Source organism: Furipterus horrens, unplaced genomic scaffold (assembly GCF_987537825.1).
Source record: "Furipterus horrens unplaced genomic scaffold, mFurHor1.1.pri manual_scaffold_4, whole genome shotgun sequence".
Lineage (NCBI taxonomy): Eukaryota > Metazoa > Chordata > Mammalia > Chiroptera > Furipteridae > Furipterus > Furipterus horrens.
Genome location: NW_028327174.1, coordinates 185,403,118 through 185,427,166, shown reverse-complemented (window position 1 = coordinate 185,427,166; position 24,049 = coordinate 185,403,118). Strand labels below are relative to the sequence as shown.

The window sequence follows — 24,049 nt, the reverse complement described above, 5'->3', positions numbered from 1 at the left end:
ATTCACAAAGTATGGAGCTAGTCCTGATAGGGCTAAAAATGCTTTCTTAAAAGAGGGAGTGAAGGCTGCACCTCCATTGACGTCCCAGAACAAGAAGGCTCAAAGGGGAAATGGTAACTAAAAAGTTACAAATATGCTGGTTGGATCTGAAGAAGTGTCGGTCAAGATTAGATGACAGAGGCTGTCCCCACTGGAAATTCTTAATTTCTCATGAAGACAAGCCAGCCAGGAGGCAGTGCACGTTTTCACCAGAGTGACAAACATGGTGACCCATCTGAACACCTGGTAGGAGATTTCTCCCAATTTAGCTCAAGGTCACAGGTTGCAAACCCGTGGCAACTAACACAGATTAATGGGCATCCTAGCGAGGGTAAAGCCAGGTAATCTGTCTTTTCTAATGTTTTCTGGCAACAATAATGGAGACCTAAATTGCACAACACTCTTGATACTCTGTTCATCATTTGGGTGAAAGAACTCTGGCAGGAGTTGGGGCTATCCGTGTGTGTCCTAAGTTTTTTGAGTGTGCAACTACTATAAAAATTATTTAATGTGTCCCATTGCCTCTAAGAATCTGAAAAAAGAGCAGGATTCTTGAGTGACCAGGATCGGGATTATTTCAATCCCATAGGTGCTGTAAAAGTGTAGATAGCAGCTGCTGAAGATAATGTTGACTGTACCCTTGAACTTGAACGAGAACCTTCTGGCTGAAGATGAGAAGAATAAGAAATTATGGAAAAATGAAATCTAGATTGCATTCTGTTTAATTTATAAAGGCAAGGGACTTTAAATTCTTCCTGGAAACTTGGTAATAAGGGAGGATTTCTTTTGTTGTAATTTACAGCTCCTTTGTTTCCCCATTTGGCTGGTATTATATTATTTGGAATATCACTTAGGTTCATTACAAAACCTCTGATGATCCATATTGCACAACACAGCTAAGAATAATGTCAGATGGTAAATAAAACAGAGTCAATTATCCTGGAGTTCAATGTGGCCTCAATTTAATTAATGTACTGCTCTGTTCCATATCAGAACCTCCTGGGAGGTCCAGTGGGCCACAGGAGGGTTCGTAGAGGAGCATGCACGTGGCTTAATGAATGTGCTGACAGACTGCTGGTCTCCTCCTCCAAGTTTCATTGTTAAGTTGAGCAAGCTAAGAGAAGAAAAAGATCAGGAATTAAAAGGAACCTGGTCACTTCTGTGCTCCCACATTCTTGCTCAAAGGTGAAATAGAAACTTCTCCCTCTTTTCAGAACTGAAAGATAGCTTCCACCCTTCCTGCCTGCTTCCCTCCCTCAGAGAAGGTTGCAAATGTCTACTGGGTTTCAACTTAAATGTCTCCTAATAATGCTTTCTGGACCCATTGCCTTACCTTGTAAATGTTTTGTCATAGCATTTAGCATCATGTCTTAACTATTGATTTGTTTGTTTTTTGGCTGTCTTTCCCCACAGAATGTAAACATCACAAGGGCAGAGCTTGCTTTGTTCATTTACACAGGCTGATTGATAGATGGACAGATGATAGATAGATGATAGATAGATAGATAGATAGATAGATAGATAGATAGATAGATAGATATAGATGATCCAGAATCCCCCATGGTACATGGTTGGCACTCATAAATATTTGTTGAATGAATGACTGAATGAATAAATTAGTGACTTCTCTGATTGGTGAGATTAAGGAGAGGGACTTGTACATGTTATGAATATCTCAGCCCTCTCTGGACCATCAGTTTCCCAGCTGCCCTGCAATCGATAAGGGCTTGGGGTTAATGTGGAGTAGACAGGTTCCCCAGGCCAGGGCTTTTCCATCCTACAACTCAGGGTGAAAGGTAGAAGAGCTGGGGGTGGGGAGAGACTGAGGAGGGTGAGGAAACAGAAGTTATGTTAGTCTAATTCTTGGATGGAGGAAGAGAAAGCTTTATTTCTCAGTCCAGTTTATCAGCAACAATGCTGATATTTTTATACCCATCTATATTTGTTACCAGTTCTAAGCATAAAAGGTGAAGGGGTGGTGAAAGGAATTCCACCACATTTATCAAACATTGAAAACAATGAAGCCAGCTGCAATTAAAAATAAATGCCAGACTAAGCTGTATGGATAATAATACACTTGTAATAATAAACATAGTTATAGTTCAATAATGAACTCCCATTATTTTAGTGGTAGTCACAGCTGAAATTACATTCTAGGTCATTAATTTTAAAAGTAATGTAATATGTTTCATATCAAGTAAAATGTCCATTCAATATTCCTACTTGTATTTCATTTGCATGAAAGACAGTATAGAAATGTTTTCGCCACATAAGTAAGCTGTTTAATAGAAAGGGCATGATATAACTTAGAGCTGTTCTGCTATGGATTTTTAAAGATAAAAATTATTCAGTCTTCTTTCAATAAGTATTATCCATCATTCTCTAATTCACTGTGAGCTCTCTTCCTCTTACTTTTCTGTTGTTCATCTGCAACACAGAATAGACACAGGTAATCTATTTATTCCTGGGCTTTCTCTCATGGTATCTAGTCATGAGTTTGGGCCTTAAATTTCTCTTGAGTCAGTTTACAGTGCTAACCTCTGGTTGAGAACCTTATATTCAAAATTGGGTTCAAGCTGCCAGTGATTCCAAAGTACCTTATAATATAACCACATCATATTCTCCTGTCTCTCTCTCTGTCCATTTTTCAAAACACTTTCAAATACATAAGTTTTATTATTGATGATAACTGTAAGGGGTAATCTGAATTTGTGATAAGGAGATACAGACATTTCTCACTCTGAAACTGCACTGGTGGTGGAATAGAGCCCAATGAGCAGGCGATACAAACTAAATCATGAAATTAATGAGCAATTTGGCTCGAGATGAATTACCGTATTTTTTGCAGTATAAGACGCACCTGACCATAAGGTGCACCTAGGTTTGGAGGAGGAAAACAAGAAAAAAAATATTCTGAATCAAATGGTGTACTAAAATGTTTAATAAAATATAACAGAATAATATTTCAACCATGTAAAGTGAACAACAGTCAACAGCGGTATTAAGAACCATCATCACTACCATTAACAAATGAGGAGGGAACCCCAAGAACTCATCATCACTAGTGTCAGGATTTATGAAGCTCAGTAGCTCACAGTCACTGGTATTGCTTTCTTCGCTCTCTTCATATATGATACTGTTTTCAGTTCCATCTAAGGCATTGCTAATGCCACGTTTTTTGAATGACCGTACAACGGTTTCATCCTTCACTGACAGTTCAGGTAATACACATCACGGGCTGTGACACAATATTTGCTTCATGAGATGCACAGATACTTCCCCCTTTGGGGGGGTGCATCTTATGGAGCGAAAAATACGGTACCTCTCTTTTCTTGGTAAGGGAGTAAGGCCACGGGAATATTTAAGTCTCTTATTAATTCAGTTTGAGCAATTATTTCAGAGGACACAATAAACTCTCATGGATTTTATTGTATTTTCTCTTTTTCTTTTCTTTCTTTATAATTTTCTAGTTTTCCTTATATAGGTTTTTAGTTTTTAAGATTACTTGACTTAAATAAAAAATGACTGGTAGGAGTAAAGTGAAAACAAACACAAACAAAACTAAACTAAAAAAAGAAAATACACAGGAGCAGGTGAAATGATTTTATCTAAATTTCATTGTAAGCAGCCTGATTTTTAGAAATTGGGACACATCTCAAATACTTTATTTGCATTACTAAGATAAGGAGGTGCTGTTTCAGTAATACCAGCTAAAGTTGATTCCTGGAGCAAACTGCATTATATGAGAACTTGTACATTTCACCCCAAAATATAAGAGGTTAGAACAGCACAAAATTTGAGTCTTAATCAGGATCAAAGGTGCTTTCTTGGAAAGACAGTTCTTGTTCTACAATAGGGTTTCTTTTTTTCCCCAAACAAACTCAATTTTAAGCCATTTTCTGCTGGACATTTCCCCCTTAATATATCTGTGTACAACTAATAATTAATTTAAATGTGATTGATTTGGTTTGGTTTGGAGCAATTGCATAATATTTGTCCTCTTGATGTAATAACAATAAAAACCTGGCACCTTGACACTCCTACATTTCCTCAGAGGTTGTAACACCTTCCCTGTTCCCAAAACGCTTTTAGTCAAAGGGTTACTCTGCATTTCAATTAGGGTGATATTTAAGTCTCATGCTGATTTATCTCATTTCACTTTGTCTGCATCTTCAGAGTTTGGAATTCCAAGTTTAAACATTTCTGTTGATTCAATCTTTTCTTTAAAAAAATAGTCAATAAGGATATTATATTGCACAATATAATAAAGCAGCCCACCTAACAATGCTCTTTTAAATGCTGACTTAATACCCCCCCTACATTGTTATATCCTTACTACGTAAGGCACTTAGGGTTGTTTATAAGGGCAGCAGAAATAAACAATTGAATAGAACTATACATTTAAAAAGCAGTGCAGAAAGAAAAAGAATACCTTTGTTATCTTGCTCAGGTTCACTTTCTTCTGTTAATAGAAACAAGACAAACAAACAAACAAAAAAGACACACAAACAAAAACAACACATCATGAAAAGGGAAATCTTTGACCACAGAAATATCAGTTGTGCAACAAGATTAATTAGAATCTGCTTGTTTCTTATTTCAATAAGAAACAAATGCAATCAAGGGAAACTGCTGACATTTTAAAAGCAAACTATGAAATGATGTAAAATTTCAAATTGTTCCTTTTAGTCAGGTAGTACTACACAGAAAATAAACTACAGCATACCCAACACCATGGCTCATTCATGCATTTTTATTTTAACGTTGACAACCACCCTTTCAAGTGAACGAACTGCCTACTCTACAAATTGTGCTTCTTCTTGTAAGCTCGGCTTCTCCTCTTACAAGGCCCTGCTGTAAAGTCAGTGATGTTGAATCTGGGATCTCAGCTATCATTTCTATGGCAATAGACTCATGTTGTGGTAAACAGAGGATTAGGGGGTTTCTGCAGAACAGAGTCTATCAACTCTCAGAGCTTGCTCAGAGAACAAAGAGAATCAGCTCATTATCTTCTAGAAAACTATGGGTGAAGCAAGCTACAAAGAAAATGTAAAAATGTCTAAACTATGCAGAACTGAGAATTTATAAATTTTAAAAAATTCTAGAAAAGAGACAATTAATTGTCCCAAAATGTTTAATATAACCATATCAGATATAGATTCTACATGGAAGTCTATTTTTCTTTCTGATGTTATTTGTTCATGTCAATTTAGACTTTTCTTCAAATTACTGATAAGCTAACTGCAACATATAAGAATAAAATAGCAATGCTATTTTTAACTACTTTTAATGCTATGAATACATGGCATAATTCTTCATAGATTATGGATATTTTCACACATTATACATTGTCTCATTTAACCCTGACCATGTCCCTCTGATTGTACATAACTGATATTATCCAGCCCATTTTCCAGACGAGGAATCTGAGAATCACAGATTTGCTGCAGGTGCAAAGCCAAAATCTTTCAGCATCAAAACCTAGCATCACAGTGAGAAGACCTCATTTTTAAACTTAACTCCCAATCCTCTTAAATGTGAATGAACTTCTAATTTCCCATGTAGACTTTTCTGTGTCTGAAACTTTCCGATGTCTACCAAGCAATCTGTGACACATTCTTATTTTATTTTTTTAATTATTAAGGTCAACATCTACTAAAACTTGTGTGAACAAAAAATGGGCTACATAAGAAAAATGACATGCTCAGGGGTCTACGTGGCAGCCGTGACAAGCTCAGTGACCAAGAGTAACCACCCAAGATGGTCTTGTCATAAATTCCTAACTGAACAGGCCATTCGGGGAGTTTCATCCCCAGCCTATAGCTTCCTTAGCAAAGGTCAGTCTTTACCCAAAGTGAGCCCAGTCCACAGTTCTTATGCATCTAGGTAACATACCTTTGAAACAAGTCAGAGTAATTTTCTTTTCTAAACCCCTTGAAGGCACCACCACAGGCATCAGAGCATGAGACCAGAGAAGCCCTCATTGTTATCTTGTTCCTCATATAACCATCTCCATGGGCTGTAAATGTTAATTATTAACTCTTCTGTACCCACCCACCAGTGTAAATGAAGTGTGTGCTTCTCCATTTTGCTTTTGATCCATTCCTAGAGATTTCCCTGAGCTGCTTTCTCCAATCTCATCGACTACCAATGGCTTCGTGAACCTTCTCGTATTTTCTCCTTTGGTTCTAAATGCATAAAGGGAACTGGAAAACTCCCATTCTCCAGATTTTTTCAGTCCATTAAGAGCTTCTTGCCTCTGAGCATGTCCTCAAAAATTGGGCTCAAAAACACTCTTATAAAACTTTTCTATAGGCTTGGATATTCTTTCATCAACACTTCTAAACTGAATACACTTCATGAGAAAAAGAAGATGTAGAGGTTGTCTGCCAAATGTAGCTCTAAACAAAATAATTGTTTTTTGTGTTTTTTGTTTTTTGTTTTAACAACACTCCTAACAGGTAAAGCGTGGGTATTGGATACATATGAGTTTTTCTCATTCTTAAAACTGCTCATCTGGACACTTAAAAACTGCAGAGACTTCTCGTTTATAACAGACCTTAATCAGAAGTAAATGAAGGTCCACTGGTGGACCAGGTCAGGCCTCAAATTTTTCATTTGGATGCCTTTGGGCTAGACATATCTTTCTAGTTCCTCAGCACAATTGTGCTTATTTCCAAGCTTGGGAAAAATTATCTTTTTCTTTTTTTTCCCACCAGCCACGTATTGATGAGTGGCTGGGGGCAGCATGGACTCCTACAGGAACTGTCTTTTTTGCCTTAGCTGCTATGTATGCCTCCTAAGTTTCATTCCCCTGAATTTGAAGGTCCTCAGTTTTGAGCATCTTGTTCAGGCATTATTTTCTGCTCTTACACTGCTCTTTTTAGGGTTTTTGATCATATACAGGTAAATTCTGAGACTTCACTTTTGTTCCAGTGATCTTTCACTGGATTGTACTCAAAATGTACTCTGAGAACAATGCTGATTTTCCTTTGCTATTTTTCACTTTGTTGTTATTGTTGTGACTATCGTTCATTTTGCTTGATTTGTTTGAAATCAGAAGCACTGTGAAGTTTTGAAAGAATGCACTCATCTGCTCCACTGCAGCTATAAAGAACCAACTCAAGAGATGAAAGAATACATGTCTAAGAGTTGCCATTTTCCTAGAATGAGGCTTGAAAATTTTACAAGAAGTCACATTTTCATATACAGACTCGCAAAAACTTTTTCATGCATAAATGCAAATACACTTCTTTACACATACATATTTATATTTGCTTACGTATTAATATACACACATATATATAAGCATTCACACACAATCAAGGTTACTTTCAATTAGAGACACTTACGCAAGCATAATCTCCAAAATCTATTTGAGCCTGAGTACACTCATTCAGTGCATGAGATTGTTTGTCATTTCAAGGTCAAACTGTAGTCCTGGTTTTTCCATGTATCCTACTTGCCTATACCTGTGTGATCCCTCCTGACTTCTAAACTTATCATTTTTACCACTATCAATTTAAAAATTTCCTGCCTCAGGGTCTTTATTCCCATTTGATTTCTAAGGTTGCGTTTAATTGCTTTACATATAATGCATCTGTGGGCTTTTCTTCCAAATTGATTTGTAATCTCTTTTGGGGGTGGGGGAGGGAGCCACATAGCATACTTTACTTTGGTTTGTGTTTTTTCCCTCGCTAAAGTCCAGCATAATCTCTTACAGAAAAAAGAATATACTTAGGGAAGAAAAGAGTTGAATTAGTGATGCATTTTTTTTCCCTCGGCTTTCTGGGATTGTTCAGTAGCACATTTAAAATAGAGACTCAGAGACTTCTCTTATTGGAATAATCTTAGGTGTAATCAGCATCCAAGTTAAATAATATATTCATTTTCTTGAATACGTTGATTTATGGGCAACTCAGTACTATCATACCAACCTATTTTAAACAATACTGTTAAAATAAATTCTCTAAATCAAATGAAAACCAGTTTCCTTATCATTAATTATCACCCACAAGACCTAGTTCCTACATCTATCCATTGGACCAAAAAGATATCCATCAAATATTTTCATTTGTCCAAGCATGTTAGCCTCAGTTCACCATTCTTTTACCATCTTAACTTACCTGGAACTGAAACTAACATACACGCAGTGTCTTACAAACTCAAAGAATGCAAGACTCTTTCTAAATACTCTAATTCTATGAATATAACTTTGGGTATGTTTGTATTTGCAGTCATATAATAATACAGTTTGGTCACTGCAAATCAGGAATATTCAATATTTATTTTATATGTGCTCTTATTAATGCCTTGCTTCCCAATTTTGAATATGAATCTGTATGTGTGTGTGTGAATATGATTTGATTCTGAGAAACATAAAATAAGTTTTCCTGATTCAATTCACTGTAGTATTTTATTGGAGAAGGAATTTAGTGGGGAAATGCATTGTTGTACAGGAGGAGGGAAAGCCATCAAGGTTCTCTGGTAGAAATAAAAGAAATGCAGTTGGGAAAATTACACTGGTCATGTAGACCTTGTAGAGAGACAGAAACAAAACTAGAAGAGAAAACAGGCAGAAGTGTGGGATCATTTGTGTTCTTTTGCCTGCCAGAGTGAGGAGCACCAAGAAGATAATAGGAGTTTAGTTACCTAGAGTGGAAGTCTCACCAAGGTGGTGATAGCACATTCTTTGCTCTGTAGGATGGCATTGTTTGTAACTTTCCTCATAGTCAGTATCTTCAAGAGATTCCTGACTATCTGGTACGCTAAGAACACTGGTCTAAGGCTTTTTTTCAAGACATACCCAGAAATTAGGAAATCAAATTTGGATTAATAGGATCATTTCCTTCCAGTTAGTCATGCACAATACCCTTAAAACAATCCAGGCAAGTGGATCTGGGTTTGAATCCTTGGTCTACTGCTTATTAGCTGTTTAATTTGGGCTACTGTACTGATCAACTTCCCTGAACGTAGTTTTTTTTTTTTGTTTTGTTTTGTTTTTAATGTAGAAAATTTATATAACAAATCCCAACTCATAGAATTATGGAGAAGATCAGATAAAATGATTTGTATAAAGCAATTCATACAGCAACTAACACAACTACAACATACTGAAGTCTGATCTTCTGACTCCCTTCCTTCCTCCTTCCCTCCCTTCCTCTCTCACTCCCTTCCTGCCTCCCTCCCTCTCTCCCTTCCTTTCTGGAGCTATTTCTATCTCTAGAGTATCTTCCGGGCTCATGAAAGCTTTTCCTCCACCTGACTTTAAAGGAAAGAGTTTTTAGATTTTTATTTTATTTTTAGATTTCAATCTGCTTTAGCGGGTAACATTCCAGATATTAATCATGTTGCATACCCTTTTTATACATGTTAAAAGCATGTGCTTAAATCCGTTTCCAATTATCTGAGAAGAGAGGAATCACGCTGTAGAAAGAGAAATCTGTTCTTCAGACCCTGTTATTAAAACATAGGTGCTAATCAATACCGGATTTTTTGAATCTGTTCATAAAATGCTACATTTGTTTTATGCAGCATCCTATTTTAGAAATTATTGAGTTGGAGATGCCTGTTAGAAGACAAGCATCACAAAAAATAAAAAGGGTCATTTCAATTGTTTTTATTTTTTTTACTTAAAAAAAAAATTAGCCCGGGGTGGTTGAAAAGTGATCACGTTGAGGCTCTGTGGTACATGGTTTCTGAATGGATTCCTGTTTGTTTCCCAATCATTAAAAGAAAACCTGATACACATAATGATCAACCTAAGTCAATACCTGGTTTTTCTTTCCTGACTTCTTGGTAGCTAAAGCAAACAAACCCGATCCTGGTGTGCTGCCACTGTTTACATTTCTGTCCGCTTTGAAGCAGAGCTATGCTTGAGGAGGTTTATCCACCGGGGCTCCATCTCTGAAGGAGTCAGAACGCAAGTCCCTTCGAAAACATACACAGCACCTCACAGACAGCAACCCTCTACTCAAAGTAAGGCTCTCCCATCTCTGAGACATCACGATCCTCTAAAGTGGCCTGGATTGGAAACAGTTCTGTGGCCTTTGAGATAATAACATTTTCCTAGTTTGTAAATATGGATGATGAGTAATGACTACAAGCACGACGTGTTTACCAGCTGATTCAGAGACGAGTCATAGATGAGCCGCAAGGTTCATTCTTTATTTCAGTCTCAGTTGTCGATAGACCGACTATTGAAAATTTTTTGTTAAAATAATTCTGAAAATATAATAGAGGTTTAACGGTAAGCCAATAAAAAGGTTGGACTTCAGTTCTGATTCACTTTTTATACTCTTTTATAAAATCATTTTTTCTGGTTTTAATGGGAGGAGATGCTAACTTGCTTAATTACCAGGATAGAAATCTTTCATATTTAATCCTTTTAAAGGGTTTTTATTTAGAAATAATTTTAGATTTACAGGAGAGTAGCAAAGATAGTATAGCAAGTTCCCAGGTCTCCTTCATTCAACTTCCTCCAATAGTACCATCTTATATTATCATGGTACATTTATCAAAATCATAATTTATTTTCAAAGAATATTGTTTTCTTTTCTTTTTCTATTTTTTATTTAATTTTTATTTAATTTTTTCCCCATTATCCTTTAGTCCCCTTATGCCCTCCTCCCCCCACCAATCGCCACACGTTTTTTACTTATTCTCATGAAAAAGAAGATGCCTGAGCTGTGGCAGCAGTCAAAGAAACTAAAGTTTATAAAAAACAGAATTTATTTTTTGTTTGTATTTACATATTTCTATTTTATTTTATTTAGCTAACCAGGATTTTTAGCTGGGAAAAGAACCAGGAGTCATAACCTTAATCTTAAGTGACACCATAGTATTATCCTGGTTGTCTAAAGTGGCTTGGATTGGGAACATTTCTGTGACCTTTGAGATGGAATTCTTCATGCCCAAATAGGGCCCTAGGCTTCCAGACTGTAGGTTCCCATGTTAATGAGACAGTAGACATATATCCATTGAAAAATTATATCCAAGAAAGAGTGCCATAGAGTATAATCTCAGTGTTAGCCTGAGTCAAATCGTAGCTCACTCTGGTTTCTATAATACCACTAATAGACTCTGTTCCCACCTCTCTAGTCCTTCCTTTACTCTCTGGTCATGAGTTCGTGTCAGGCCATGCTTGCATGATAAACCTTCATCTTACCCTCCCTCACTGTGATATGATCTGTACTATGCTGGTTGCTATTCTTCAGTCATAGCCCCCTATTGGACCTCGCCTCTCTGAAGCATCCCCTGACCTCTCCCTTGTCCTGTGTATATATCCTGTACAAACTTCTATCATGGCAAATACATTGAAGCTTAATTGTGATCACTTGCTAGCATGTCTATCTTTCTCACTAAATAAACCACATCTTATTTATCTCTGTATTCTTAGGAGTTACCTTATTACACAGAATATAGTAGGCACTCGACAAATGAATACCTTACTAATTACGGATAAGCTAATTTTCTCCTTGAATTTTTAAGCTCCAACTAGAATAAAGACATTCCAAGTAGAAATCCTTAATAAGATAGGATAATAAGAAGCTAGGAAAATTCCTTGGCATAGGAATAGGGAAACTGAGACAGATAGCTGAACTCAATGGCTGAGCAATTAATAGCCAGTTGCAGAAGGCCCCAAGTGCCTGGCAAGGGGCAAAACTGGGAATACAAGGACCTCTCCCCAGGGTAACCTGTCCTTCCCTGGCCTTTACTCCCTGGATAAAACATCTGGGAGATAACATCTAGGCCTCAGTTGTATTTCTACTCCAGGCCCAGAAAAGCAGCAAAACCAGGTGGGTGATGCCAGAACCAACTCCAGTGACTGAAGAACCGCTGTCCTGTCACCGACCAATCAGTGGAGACTATGACCCCGAAAGGGCACACATGGAGAACTGATGAATATTCTACTGAAACCCTCCCCTGAGACCTCCCCTGAGACCTCCCCTAAGATTCCTGCCTTCAAGAAAGAGAAAAGCCTCCAGACAAAGGACCCAGGCTAGCACACCCTCTGGGGAGCAGCCTGTGCCCTGCCCTTTCCTGTCTTCTTCTCCCCACTTCTTTCTTCATAGGCACGTGTCTCCTAAACTCTAAGGCAATGGGCAGTGAGCAGCATTTCCCAGGCTAACCCTCTGGACCTGTCCCCAAGGCTCCCTCTTCTCTGACTTCCCAGTGGGCTCAGGCAGCCCAGCCTAGGCTCTCCTGTTGCTCCCTCTGTGCTAAGCCCTTCTTTGTTTTACTGTCCTCAGCTTTAATAAACACACCCTCATAGTCACCTGCACTCATGTTGTGAAATCTTTCTTACATTAAGTCAAGAACCCACACGCTGCAGCTGGCCCTAGGCAGACCCACTCAGGGCCAGGCCCCTGTCCAGTAACATTTAAATCAATGTTTCTCAAAATGTGGTTCATAGACTACTTGCCTAATGATCATTTAGGAAATTGTTAAAAGGACTTACCACACACCTAGCTATGCCTTTTAATAAGATCTGCACTGATTCAGAACTGCTACCGTGAAGGAACCATTAATCCATCAACTTTGCTATTTCTGTCTCTTTTCGTAGATGTTTTGAAGTGAATATAATCAATGATGTGACGATAACTTAAATAAAATAATACATTAGTATCAGGGAAAAGAAGGCTTCTAGTTGGTTTAGTGTAATTCCCTATAACTAAGCTTCAAATTGGATTCTGAGATACATGCCAGCTAGGGCACACACATACACACACACACACACACAAAAGAGGTAAAAGAAATAAATAGTTTTCATTACAGGAAGTAAAACAAAATGCCAGTTTCTCAAAAGAGACCATTTGTTTTCCCCAGGCACTAAATTTTTAAAGCAATTTCTCACTTGAGATTGATTTCAGAGCCAGTGAGTGATGGAAGGATCAATATTTTCAACAAAATTTTTGCCAAATAGCTATTTATGGAGTGAGTAAAATATGAGGTAAGTCCAGGATGAGCACTAAGGTTGCCTTCTCTTTCACGTTGTTATTCTTTTCTTGGCCAGGCTGACTCGAACCAGCCTTTTTCCAGTTTTCCAATAAAGTCACATCTTCACACAGTTTCTTAGCTAAGCTACCTGACCTCACTTGCCACAGTGGGGCCAAAGCGGAGTTATAATCTCTAACAAGTACCAAGAATGCAGGTACAAAGCATTGCTGCTTGAGGGGAGATTTATGTTCTTTGGAAACAAGAGGAGCAGTTGGGAATGCTGACATTCTATTTATGAAATCTGAGAAGCCTAACCAGCAACATTCCCTGGGGAGAAGTCATCCAGCTCTAAAACAAGGTAAACAACTGACAACAATACCAACAACAGTCTGTATTTATCAGAGAGCTACCAGGTAGGCACTGGATGTTTGCTGTCTTAGTCCACCTTAAGAACTCTGTCCTCTGAGTGATACTGCCCCCGTTTCACACATGAGGAAATGGACTTGCAGAGGTTAGATAAATTATCCACCCTCAGGTAAATAGTCAGTGGCGGAAACAGGATTAACACCCAGGTTTATCTGATGCTAAAGCATGTGAGTGCTCCAGGGTACTGATCTACACAGCACAAACATAGGGAAAGGGAAGACAAGAATGGGGTCATGCAAAATGTCCTGGCCTTGGAATCAAGGCATCCAAGCTCCTTGCTAACTGGAGCAAAGTAATGATATTTCTGGTCTTAAGTTTCTTTATCTGCCAAGTAAGGGATTGAGTTATAAGACTTCTAGGGTCCACTCCTGATTTAAAGTCTATAGCTACTCTTCTGAAAGAACCAAAGTTAATAGAAACCAACTGTACTTTAAATAAAAATTTTGTTTTTGCCATTTAACTTTATAATGCTTCTACCCCAAACATAAAAATGACACATGGAATAAAAAACTGTAATTGTCTTCACAAGTGTTTTATTGCACAGGAGTTATATTAGCTTTACAACTAACATGGAGAACTATTGTTTCTGTGATTATTCTCTGCCAAGAATTCTTGTAATTCTCGTAAGAGCTTTAAGCATATTAGCTTAGTTTAATGTTTCGCAACTTATGAGGCCAAGTATTACTAACCTCATTTTTGCATATGGGGAAACTGAGATTCAGAGACTGAGTAACCTACCTGAAGTTATATAGGTGGCAAATGGTGGAGCCAGGATTTGAACTTGGGAAGTTTACTCTAGACTCTGGAGCTCAAGCAGTTTTCTCAAGAATCTGGAGCCCATGTTATTAGCTAGTACATTAAGCTCCCTTCAAAAGTTATGTCTTGTGTATTCATGAAAACTTGTATTAATTCATAGAAATGAATATACTAATTAAAATTTGACAGTTATTTCACAGGGAAATAACTGAATGAACTATTACTCAAATTCCATATTGCCATAGCATTCTCATAGCTTTCTGTGATATCTTTGCATGATTCAAAACAGTTACGTTTTGGAATTAAGCCAACTAAAGGCCTGGCCTTCTGTGTCTTGCACAGTGCCTGAAAAATCACTCCATGAGTCTGTCGGATGAATTAATGCATTAAAGACAAAGAACATTTCCTTCCTAGTGTATGTATGTATGTATGGTTGCACTTGTGCATCTCATTTTTCTACCTAAAAAGTGGGGGAAAAAAAGCTTACTCTAATTAGAGTATGCCTATTTCAGGTCAGAATAACTTCTCATTTCAAATAATATAATAAAACGTGATAGTAAACACTTCAATTATCTTAAACAATTTCAGACAAATTTTTGAAGCACATCTTTCTTCAAACTTGCAATTAAAGAGGACCTAACTCTTCCTTAATTTAAACTATTATGTCTTCAGTGCTATAATAATTATATAACATTTTTCCCCCCTTAATGGCCTTTACTGACATCTCCTCAACCAAAGGAGCACTTTACCATTTTCTTGAGAGCACTAGTGAACTTTTTAGATGAGAATGCAACCTAATATCCACTAACATTAGAATCCATGGGTCATACCCCTGGCTGCTGTGGCTCAGTGGATTGAGAGTCGGCCTGGGAGCCAAGTGTCGCTGGTTCGATTCCCAGTCAGGGCACATTACTAGGTTGCACATCAGGTCCCCAGTTGAGGGCGTGAGTGAGAGGCAACCACACAGTGATAATAAAAAATTAAAAAATAAATAAAAAAAAAGAAAGAATCCATGGGTCAAACTCTTCTTTTAGAGCATGCACCCTATTAAACATGCAGATTTAATTTTTCTCTTGATTACCCACAGGGATATCAAAGGTTTATGCTTTTTTTTTTTTTTTTTTTGGTTTGGCTTTTCAATACACAATGTACTCATGACAGCAAAGCAAACCTGTTAGTGGCATCAGAAAGTAGAATCGATGCCGGGAACAGGACCACTGCAAATTTTATTAAAATTGCAATCACTGAGAGCACAGCACACACTGGGGATTTAAATACCTCTCTCTGTGGCATTTGTCATATTAAGAGCTGCAGCATAAACAAAGGAAAAAGCAAATCATATGTGTAAACATTTACATGATCACTTCCACTTTTCTAAATGCAATTAAAAAATCTGGTCTCTGGGAAAGAAGGCCGCCAGAAGTCTAATAATTTTTGAAATCAGTCCTGTTCTCTCATAGTTCTATTTGTTGACATTTGCATATATATGTACAGGGTGTCCCCCAAAAAATGTATACACACTTTAAATAATTATAAAGTCGGTGTTTATTAAAATACATTTCATTTTCAAAATGTAATAGAATCTACAGACATTATTTAATTGTTTTGTCAATGCCTGTTTTCAAACTGACATCCGTTCTGGTCCAGGCACTGCTGACAACGCAAAGCAATGGAATCGCAAACATCACAAAACACTTCGTTTGGTATTTATGTGCATTCTCGTTCAATGGCTGCCCTCAATTCAGCGACTGTTGCTGGTTTCATAGTGTAGACTTTGTCTTTTAAGTATCCCCATACAAAAAAGCCTAGTGGTGTGAGGCCTGGTGAAAGCACAGGGTATTCTACGAAACCCCTTCATCCAATTCACCTGTTTGGCAAGATCTCATCAAAATAAGATCTAACATCATGACAGTAGTGGGGGGGGGGGCCCATCTTGCTGTTTTGTGATGTTTGCGATTCCATTGCTTCGCGTTGTCAGCAGTGCCTGGACCAGAATGGACGTCAGTTTGAAAACAGGCGTTGACAAAACAATTAAATAATGTCTGTAGATTCTATTACATTTTGAAAATGAAATGTACTTTAATAAACACCGACTTTATAATTATTTAAAGTGTGTATACAGTTTTTTGGGACACCCTGTATATATACGCATACATACATATACATATATATATATAATTTCAGTCTTTTGGAATTCTACTTATTATCTTACATACTGCATATGTCTGCAAAAATTCTTTAAAAAGTGCCTTTGATAGAGCTGGTCTGCCCTAAGAGTACATGGTGAAACCCTTTAGCTGGCTGAGCAATAGACTAACAGAACTCAAAAGCCTTGACAAGTGATGGGCACTCACTCCTTGAAGTCACTTAAATTTGCCAAATGGCTGGCCTTCCATCCTCCCTCCCATGCCTCTCCCAGGTGTTGACCCAGGGTTCTGCTTTGGGAATCCCCTGCAAATGAGGAAGTGTTTAAACCTTAGGGAAGCCTACAATACCCGTCTGCCTAGAAGCGCTCTGTTGTCCTTCTTGGTCTGCTGCTGGGGCTCTCAGCTTTTAACTGGTGTTAAGCCACCTCTTCCCACTGGTATTCCTGACTGAGAAACCTCCTTTCGTTCCAGCTTCACCTTTGCCCGATCTTTTCCTTAATGGCTTAAAGCTCCAAGGGTAAACAAGGTAATAATAGAAAATGCAATCAACAGGAGCCCAATACATTGCAACAACCATCTGTTTTAATTCAGATCTCAAGTGTTCTACACTCAACCAGTTTCTGTACCCAAAACAGGATTTGTCTGAATGTAGTAAGATCCACACTTAGCTCCAATAAATAAATAAATAATTCATAATAGGTGAGTCAAAGAATATGAAGGAAATATAATGAAATTAGATATTTGTAAACCTTTAAATGAATCTTTTCCATTGATTAAAACACGCACAACAAGGACCTCTCCAGGTATTAAACAGGAAAAGAATTACAGTGTCATAGCAAAAGCATTTAATTTCTGTGACATAGTGTTTATTAAATACATTTTTTTTTAGAGGGAGAATACCCATCTGGTCAAAAACAGAAAAGTAAAATCAGAATCCTGCAATTCTGGGGGCATCTGAAGCCTCCACAATAGAAGCCTCTCCTTGGAAACTCCAGCCCCAACACCGAGATCATCACAGTCCATTGTCATACTGTTCTGCCACGGAGCGTCTGTCTTCCTGGTCTTTAGAGAACTCAGGAGAAAACTGATTCAGTAAAGATACATTAGAGGATTTGGCATAGATCAATCATTCTTAGGATACACACCATACCTAACAGAGGACATGAGGCAGATTAGAGAGACGGATGAGACTGTCTCTTGATTTAGAAGAGAATTCCTTCTACAGGGCATTGAAAAGTCACTTGATCTCTGTTTTCAATCTAACAAAACTAATATGCAGCAAATATAAATGCCGGGGTGGGGAGGTGACATGGAATTATGCTACTGAACATGATGCTTTTATCTCTGTGAGGACTAGTTAAGAGAAATTATCTCAAGCTGAAGTATTTCTAGCAAAATATAAGGAGATCTTTATAAGCCTATATAGTTGATTTATCTTTGTTTCATCATTGTATATTCATCCTCATATTTGTAGAAGGCTAAAGAATGGCCTTAGCTAGAGTAAGAAGCCACAAACCCGGTGTGATTTCTTTTAAGATCAGTAAGACAAATCTCAGTTTTAGAGATATTAAAATGCACAACCAAGAAGCAAATAATTAGTCAATGGTGGTTGTCAGAAATGAATGACTCTGAGATGCTTCCGAGATGTGATAAAATATTTTAAAAATAAGCATTTTAGAATCTATGAAATATAGAGATTTCTCTGGCCCTCATCATATCCTGCTATGAAACCATTCCTAAAGTTCATTGTCATAAAGACACCTGAGACCAAGGAAGAGCCTCCACAGTGGTGAGACTGACGACTCTTTTCTGCATTCCCGGTGACTATGGAATTTGGGAAACCACACAGTGCTTCACGTTCCTGTGGGAACTTACCTTTATTTTGCTTCCCAAATCAATAACACCCAACCAAGTATAGAAAATGTTCATTGAGAAATCAGAAACCAAGTTGAATTTGTGTTGTATCCTCCAAGCCACTGCAGAATCATAAATTCCATGTGTCTGCCCATAAGTAAGGAAAGAAAGTCAAATGGGGGAGGGGGAGAAAATCCCCCAGCAGCTATGGATCTCTGGGCCCTTTCACTTCCAACCCCACCGTGCAGCTCCCTGACTTCCACGTGCAGGCACCAGCTCACTCTGTCTTCATGGATAAACTCCTTCCCTAAAAAAATGGCATGTCTCATGTTCTGTTCACCAGGACTCCACACTCAACCTTGGTTCTTCAACTAACAGTCAAGTATTGTGAATCCCTAATCAACAAAGGGACCCATTGCTTTTGACAAAGCTTTACCCATCCCTGAGTTTGTTCTAGAACAAAGTGGAGCAGCAGACTGCAAAAACAATACATCAAACCAATAAACAGAAAGGTTAATGTTGCTTTATCAAAATAGTATAATGTTTAAATTCAAAGATAATTTTTGCAAAGCATAAATACAGGTATTAATTCTTCCTAATGATAAAGACCTCTTTAAAAAATTTTTTAAAGTATAGAGCTACATAAAATATGCATATGTAGATAAAAGTTAACCCCCATGTAATTCTATAGGCAGAGATGATAACTATTAATCATTTGGTATATATTTCCTAATGTATAATATATAACATATTGTTCTTTAACTACTTTTTCACTGATAAATACATTAATATTTCCAGTGACTTAATATTTCTAAAGAAATAGAACAGATTCTTGCAGAAGCAGTTCATAAGCATACTGCTCTGTTATTTAAATTCCTGTTCATTCTTGATCTCTGGAGATTTACATTTTATTCTTGTGAGATATACAACCAACCCAACATTTCTGGGTGATTATAGTCAGAAGATTTTCATATTAGCTTCTCAGTCAAATTGTTGGGGCTATAAGTGTTTAATCTGAGGTTTGTGTTACTTGGTACCTAAAGATACCATGGTTTATTGCTTTGACTATTCTCTTGCATAATTCTTAAATCCTTTGCCCTTTTTTCTTTCCTTCCTGGCAAAACTACAATGCTTGCATCTGCCTTTGGATTTGGTTTTCTACTTTTTTTGGACTTATACCTGTGTTAATGAGTAAAGCTGGGGGGAAAAAACCTGCAACTAGGCAGAAAAAAAAAAATACAGTACCACTCCACACTCACGTCCCATTCTCTACTTCATGTGGCCCAGGAATCCTGGTTTCCCCTGTGAGTCATCTCTCCCGTTCCCTACAGCTATTTTAAAACCTTCTACTCCCCTCATCCCTCTGCCCCCCTTTACAGAAGTATTTTCAGGAGATAACCTTACTTTCTACTTCCTAGAGGACATAGAGACCATCAGAACAGAGCGTTCTCAAATTCTATCCACCAAACGCATTAACTCACTTATACTAGAATACACGCCTTTCTCCTTTCTCCCTATTACAAGAAAGGAAGTTTCCTCTTCCTAAGTACGGTGATCACATAATTTGTCATTCATTGAAGCCTGGATACTTTTGAAAGTAAAAGAGGGCCTCTATTAATAATTATTCCAGAACAACAGGTGTAAGCCAGAACGTCCTGGGAAAACTGGGACATGTAGTCACCCTTTGGATAAAGTTCATGGCATCACTTGTCGCCAGAATACACCCCTTTTGCCTTCACAAGCACCATCAATATTCCCTTGATTATTCCTTTTCTCCCTCTTGTATGTTCAAATTTTCCTTCTATCCGGGCTCCTTCTCTTTAATATTTTAACATTTTTAATCTTTTAACAAGAGTTGTCTTGCAAAACACCATGCCTATATGCCATATACACTGGCAGCTACTTCTCTCTTTTTTGACCCCCACCCTTTTCTCTGCCAAATTTGTCTACACCCGACGATCACTTTTTCTTTCATTTCCTATTCTCCATTATTTACAGAATTCTAACTTCTTCCCTAATCCCCATTCTGACACTACTCTTGACAATGCCACACATGAGTATCCTTTTCTTTAATGAAACAGACAATATTTGACAATATTTAATTTCTTAGACACCTCTATCTGTGCAGCCTTGAGTTAGTTATTCTCTCTGTTCCTCAGTTTCCTAAAATAGCACTATGCTAAACCTTTCTCAGACTGTTGGTGTTGTTTAAATAAAATACCCATGTAAGGCACATAGCATTTTAAAGTATTAGACATCCCATTGCTTATCCTTTTAGAAAAACATCCGTGCTTGACCATAATTGAGTTAGATGGTGCCATCAGTAATTTTGCATGACACTGTCTGAACCTGGTAAGATAGGACAGAAGGGTAGACTGTCTTTGCGTTGCTAGTTCAGAGACCCAGCAGCCCAAAGATGGCAGTCATAGAGAGTGTTCTACTTCTGTGCTGTAGGGTATTTCTTTGATATTTGTTATGGCACTTAAGATTTAGTGAGAACACTCTACCAAATTTATGGCCTGGCATGCTTATCCTCCTTAGAAACCAGCAATGGCAAACAAAGCCATTACGTGTTATCTCAGAATCAAATGGCACTTACGGAGTTCTCATTCTAATTTTCTCAAACTAATGTTCAGAGTTACTGACAACAATATTTAACAAGTGCTCGTCCTGCCCTGACTAACCACGGCCCAGATTCATCTTCAGCCCTCCCCATGCCCACCTATAGATATTTGTAGACACTTCTCAGTTGCTTCTCAGTTGCTTTTTCACCTGTTCTGAGCTGTTGGCTGAATTGGACCTTCCTTTAAATAGGACATGTTTCATTATATCTTGTGGAAATGCCTCAACTATTTCTCTAAGTGGAAGCCAATCTGTCAGAGCTTCAAGAACCAAAACAAACTTGCTGTAATTTTAATGTTCTAATAGCAATAATGACAGTTAATATCATTTTTAAATACTTATTATGCACCAGCAACTGTGCTAAGCATGTCACAAATTTTCATGTATCTTGGCTATTTGAATGAAGACTAGGATAGAGGAAAAATAGGCATGTGTGATAAAATCATCTTACCTACTGCTAGAGTAACTTTAAATAATATGATCAGTGCTTGCCTTGGCTGCTGTGGCTCAGCTGGTTGGAGCATTGTCTGATAAGTCAAAAGGTTATAGATTTGATTCCTGGTCAGGGCACGTGCCTAGGTTGCAGGTTCAGTCCTTGGTCCAGGGGAGTGTGAGAGGCAACTAATAAATGTTTCCCTCTCGCATTGATGTTTCTCTCCCTCTCTCTCCCACCTCCCTCTGCTCTCTCTAAAATCAATAAGTATGTCCTCGGGTGAGAATAAAAAGTAAATGATATGGTCAACTCTCAATACTAGCAAGTTTATTAAAACCTCTAGCTTATGTTAACTGGTAAAGCAATGAGCATGACCATTTAAATGTTAGGAAGAAAGAAGAGAGTATTCAGTCTTACTAATAGGCATGATACAAAATTAAATGGCAAAGCAATCCCAAACTGTGTAATTGGTCTTTAATAACTGAGATTTTTTGATAAGTTTTGGTAGGCCAAATCTAAAGAGAATCATTCACCTGGCTGTTGTAGCTCAGTGGATTGAGTGCCTGCCTGTGAACATAAAAAGGTCACCAGTTTGATTCCTGGTCAGGGCACATGCCTGGGTTGTGGGCCAGTCCCCAGTTGGTGTATGAGAGGCTACCGATTGATGTTTCTCTTGCACATTGATGTCTCTCCCACATATCAATGTTTCTCTCCCTCTTTTACTCCCTCCCTCCCCCTCCCTCTGAAAATTAATTTAAAAAATATTTTTTAAAAGAGAGAATCGTTTCAATATTTATGAAGACAGTGACCTAAAAAAATCAGTATCATATATTATAATATAAAAGCTTATGTAGTGAAGAGGAAAATCCTTGTAATATTATTTACAAATGGATAACATTAATTCTGTATCATTCTACATATAGTTAAGGAAACACTAAATCCAGGTAGATAGTCAATGTGTCTAAGTGTGCAACTGAATGTGTTAGTATATTTTTATTTTTACTGAATAATTAACACCACCTGGTTGTTGCATACTGGACTTTATATGGCACTGATAATTTAGAAGATGTTAAATTATAGCAACTAGGCTGAAAATACATCTTCTTTATATCTGACAGCCATTATTCTCACCAACTGTGTTCATTTTCATGAGGAGTTAATGGAAATTTTATGAGCAGTTGACACAATGACATAATAAAAATGTTATATCAAGTAGAAGTAAGTGCAGGAAATGAGATCATTAGAGCCATGCAAAGAAGATCTAGCTGGGACATAAAAAGAATCTTAAAGAATCTAATAAATAGCGAACTATATGCTTGAGAAAGATGAGATGTAGGAAAAGATAAATTCTGGCATAAAAGTAAACTAGCATCAAGGTAAGCTATGGGGACCTTAGAAGTCTTCCCCAACTGAACTAGAATATAATTAGGCCAAGTATATGATAATCCAACCATTCTATCAATCGGATAAGAGAAAAGCATAAAATAGGTGATGATTCTTACAGTCCACACTTACTTAGTGTTCACAAAGAACCAGACATGCTAAATGTTATCAACATCTCACTGAACACTCCCTACAAACACTGCCGTACAGATGAGAAAACGAGGAACCACCGAGGTTAATTCCACGGCTTGTAACAGGCAGAGCTGGGAAGAGCGCTCACCTAGCACAAATGTGCTGCTAGTTTCTATTTTTAAGCAAAACGTGATGTCATTTTAGGACCAGAAGGATCCAACAACCGAATGAAGAAAACAGCTAGCCCTACATGGATTCTGATTTCTCAGTGAAGAACTTTCACAAGCAGTTGTTCAATTCGTTGACTACAGAAGAACATTTTAAAAAATAAAAAAATATTTTGACAATGTAACTCATGGAAATAGGACTGTTTGGGGTTAGACATTCTGAGTCAGTATTTTTTTCTCAACCCTTTGTGACAGAATACAGTTTCAAAAAAAGCATTGTTTTCTTTCTTTTGATAGCATTTTAAAAGTCATGTCTACATACTGCAAAAGATTAAATGAGTGTCTTCAAATGTATGCACAAGGGAGACTCGTCCATGACAGTCAGATGTTCTAAAGTGGTGTCCTGTTGTTTTAGTATCACAGTGAATTTAATCTGTTTTGATCAAAATTACCAGTGATTGTAGGCAATGGATGAAATACAACCTATTACACCAGTGAAATTTTCTTTCTCTTTTCCGTTACTCCTTTCGTAGTCTTGACCTTAGAGTCTAATATGTGGAACAGTGAAGGGAACTGGACTACATGCATTGCTGCTTTAGCCAGCTACAGCACAGACTTCAGGGGGAGCTTGAGACCCTCTGATAACACTTAGGGGAAGGAATGCAGCTCCTTACCCTCAACTTCCAGCTTCACCAATTTGGAATAGGCCGTCCCGAGGCTGTTTTTTGCCACACATCGATAATGTCCTGCATCTTCCTTTTGCACATTATGAATTCTTAAACTCCCAGATTCAAGAACTGCAATGCGGGAATTTTCCTGCCAGGGATAGGGACATGAATTTTAAAAGATCTATGGCTCTCTCAAGGACATATTTGCCACATTTCATCAAGCTATCGTCATCACTGATGTCATAATAAATATCATTTGAGCATTTATTTGACACTTATCATGTATAACATATTATAAAAGATAACATAAGATTACCTAAATTAATTTTAATATTAATCCCATGAAATTAGTTTATTTTTATATTCTTTCATCACATGAGAACACCAAGGTTTATCTGATTTCCTAAATGTCACATCCAGGTCTGTTTGAGTAAAAGCATTGCTTTTCACTACCATATTTACTGCAGACGTTACGTAATATGC

At 37.5% G+C, this 24,049-nt stretch overlaps 1 protein-coding gene across 1 annotated transcript in view; it reads right to left on the bottom strand.

Annotated features, from left to right (window-relative positions):
- The window catches only part of MUSK (muscle associated receptor tyrosine kinase), an 85,007-nt gene that overhangs the window by 44,266 nt on the left and 16,692 nt on the right, over positions 1 to 24,049 (bottom strand). Inside the window, exons 5-6 of the mRNA XM_090275955.1 lie at positions 23,573 to 23,714; positions 4,472 to 4,501 (exon numbers count right to left, since the gene is read on the bottom strand). Coding sequence (XP_090132081.1) covers positions 4,472 to 4,501; positions 23,573 to 23,714 — 172 coding nt within the window. The remainder of the gene's footprint in view (positions 1 to 4,471; positions 4,502 to 23,572; positions 23,715 to 24,049) is intronic.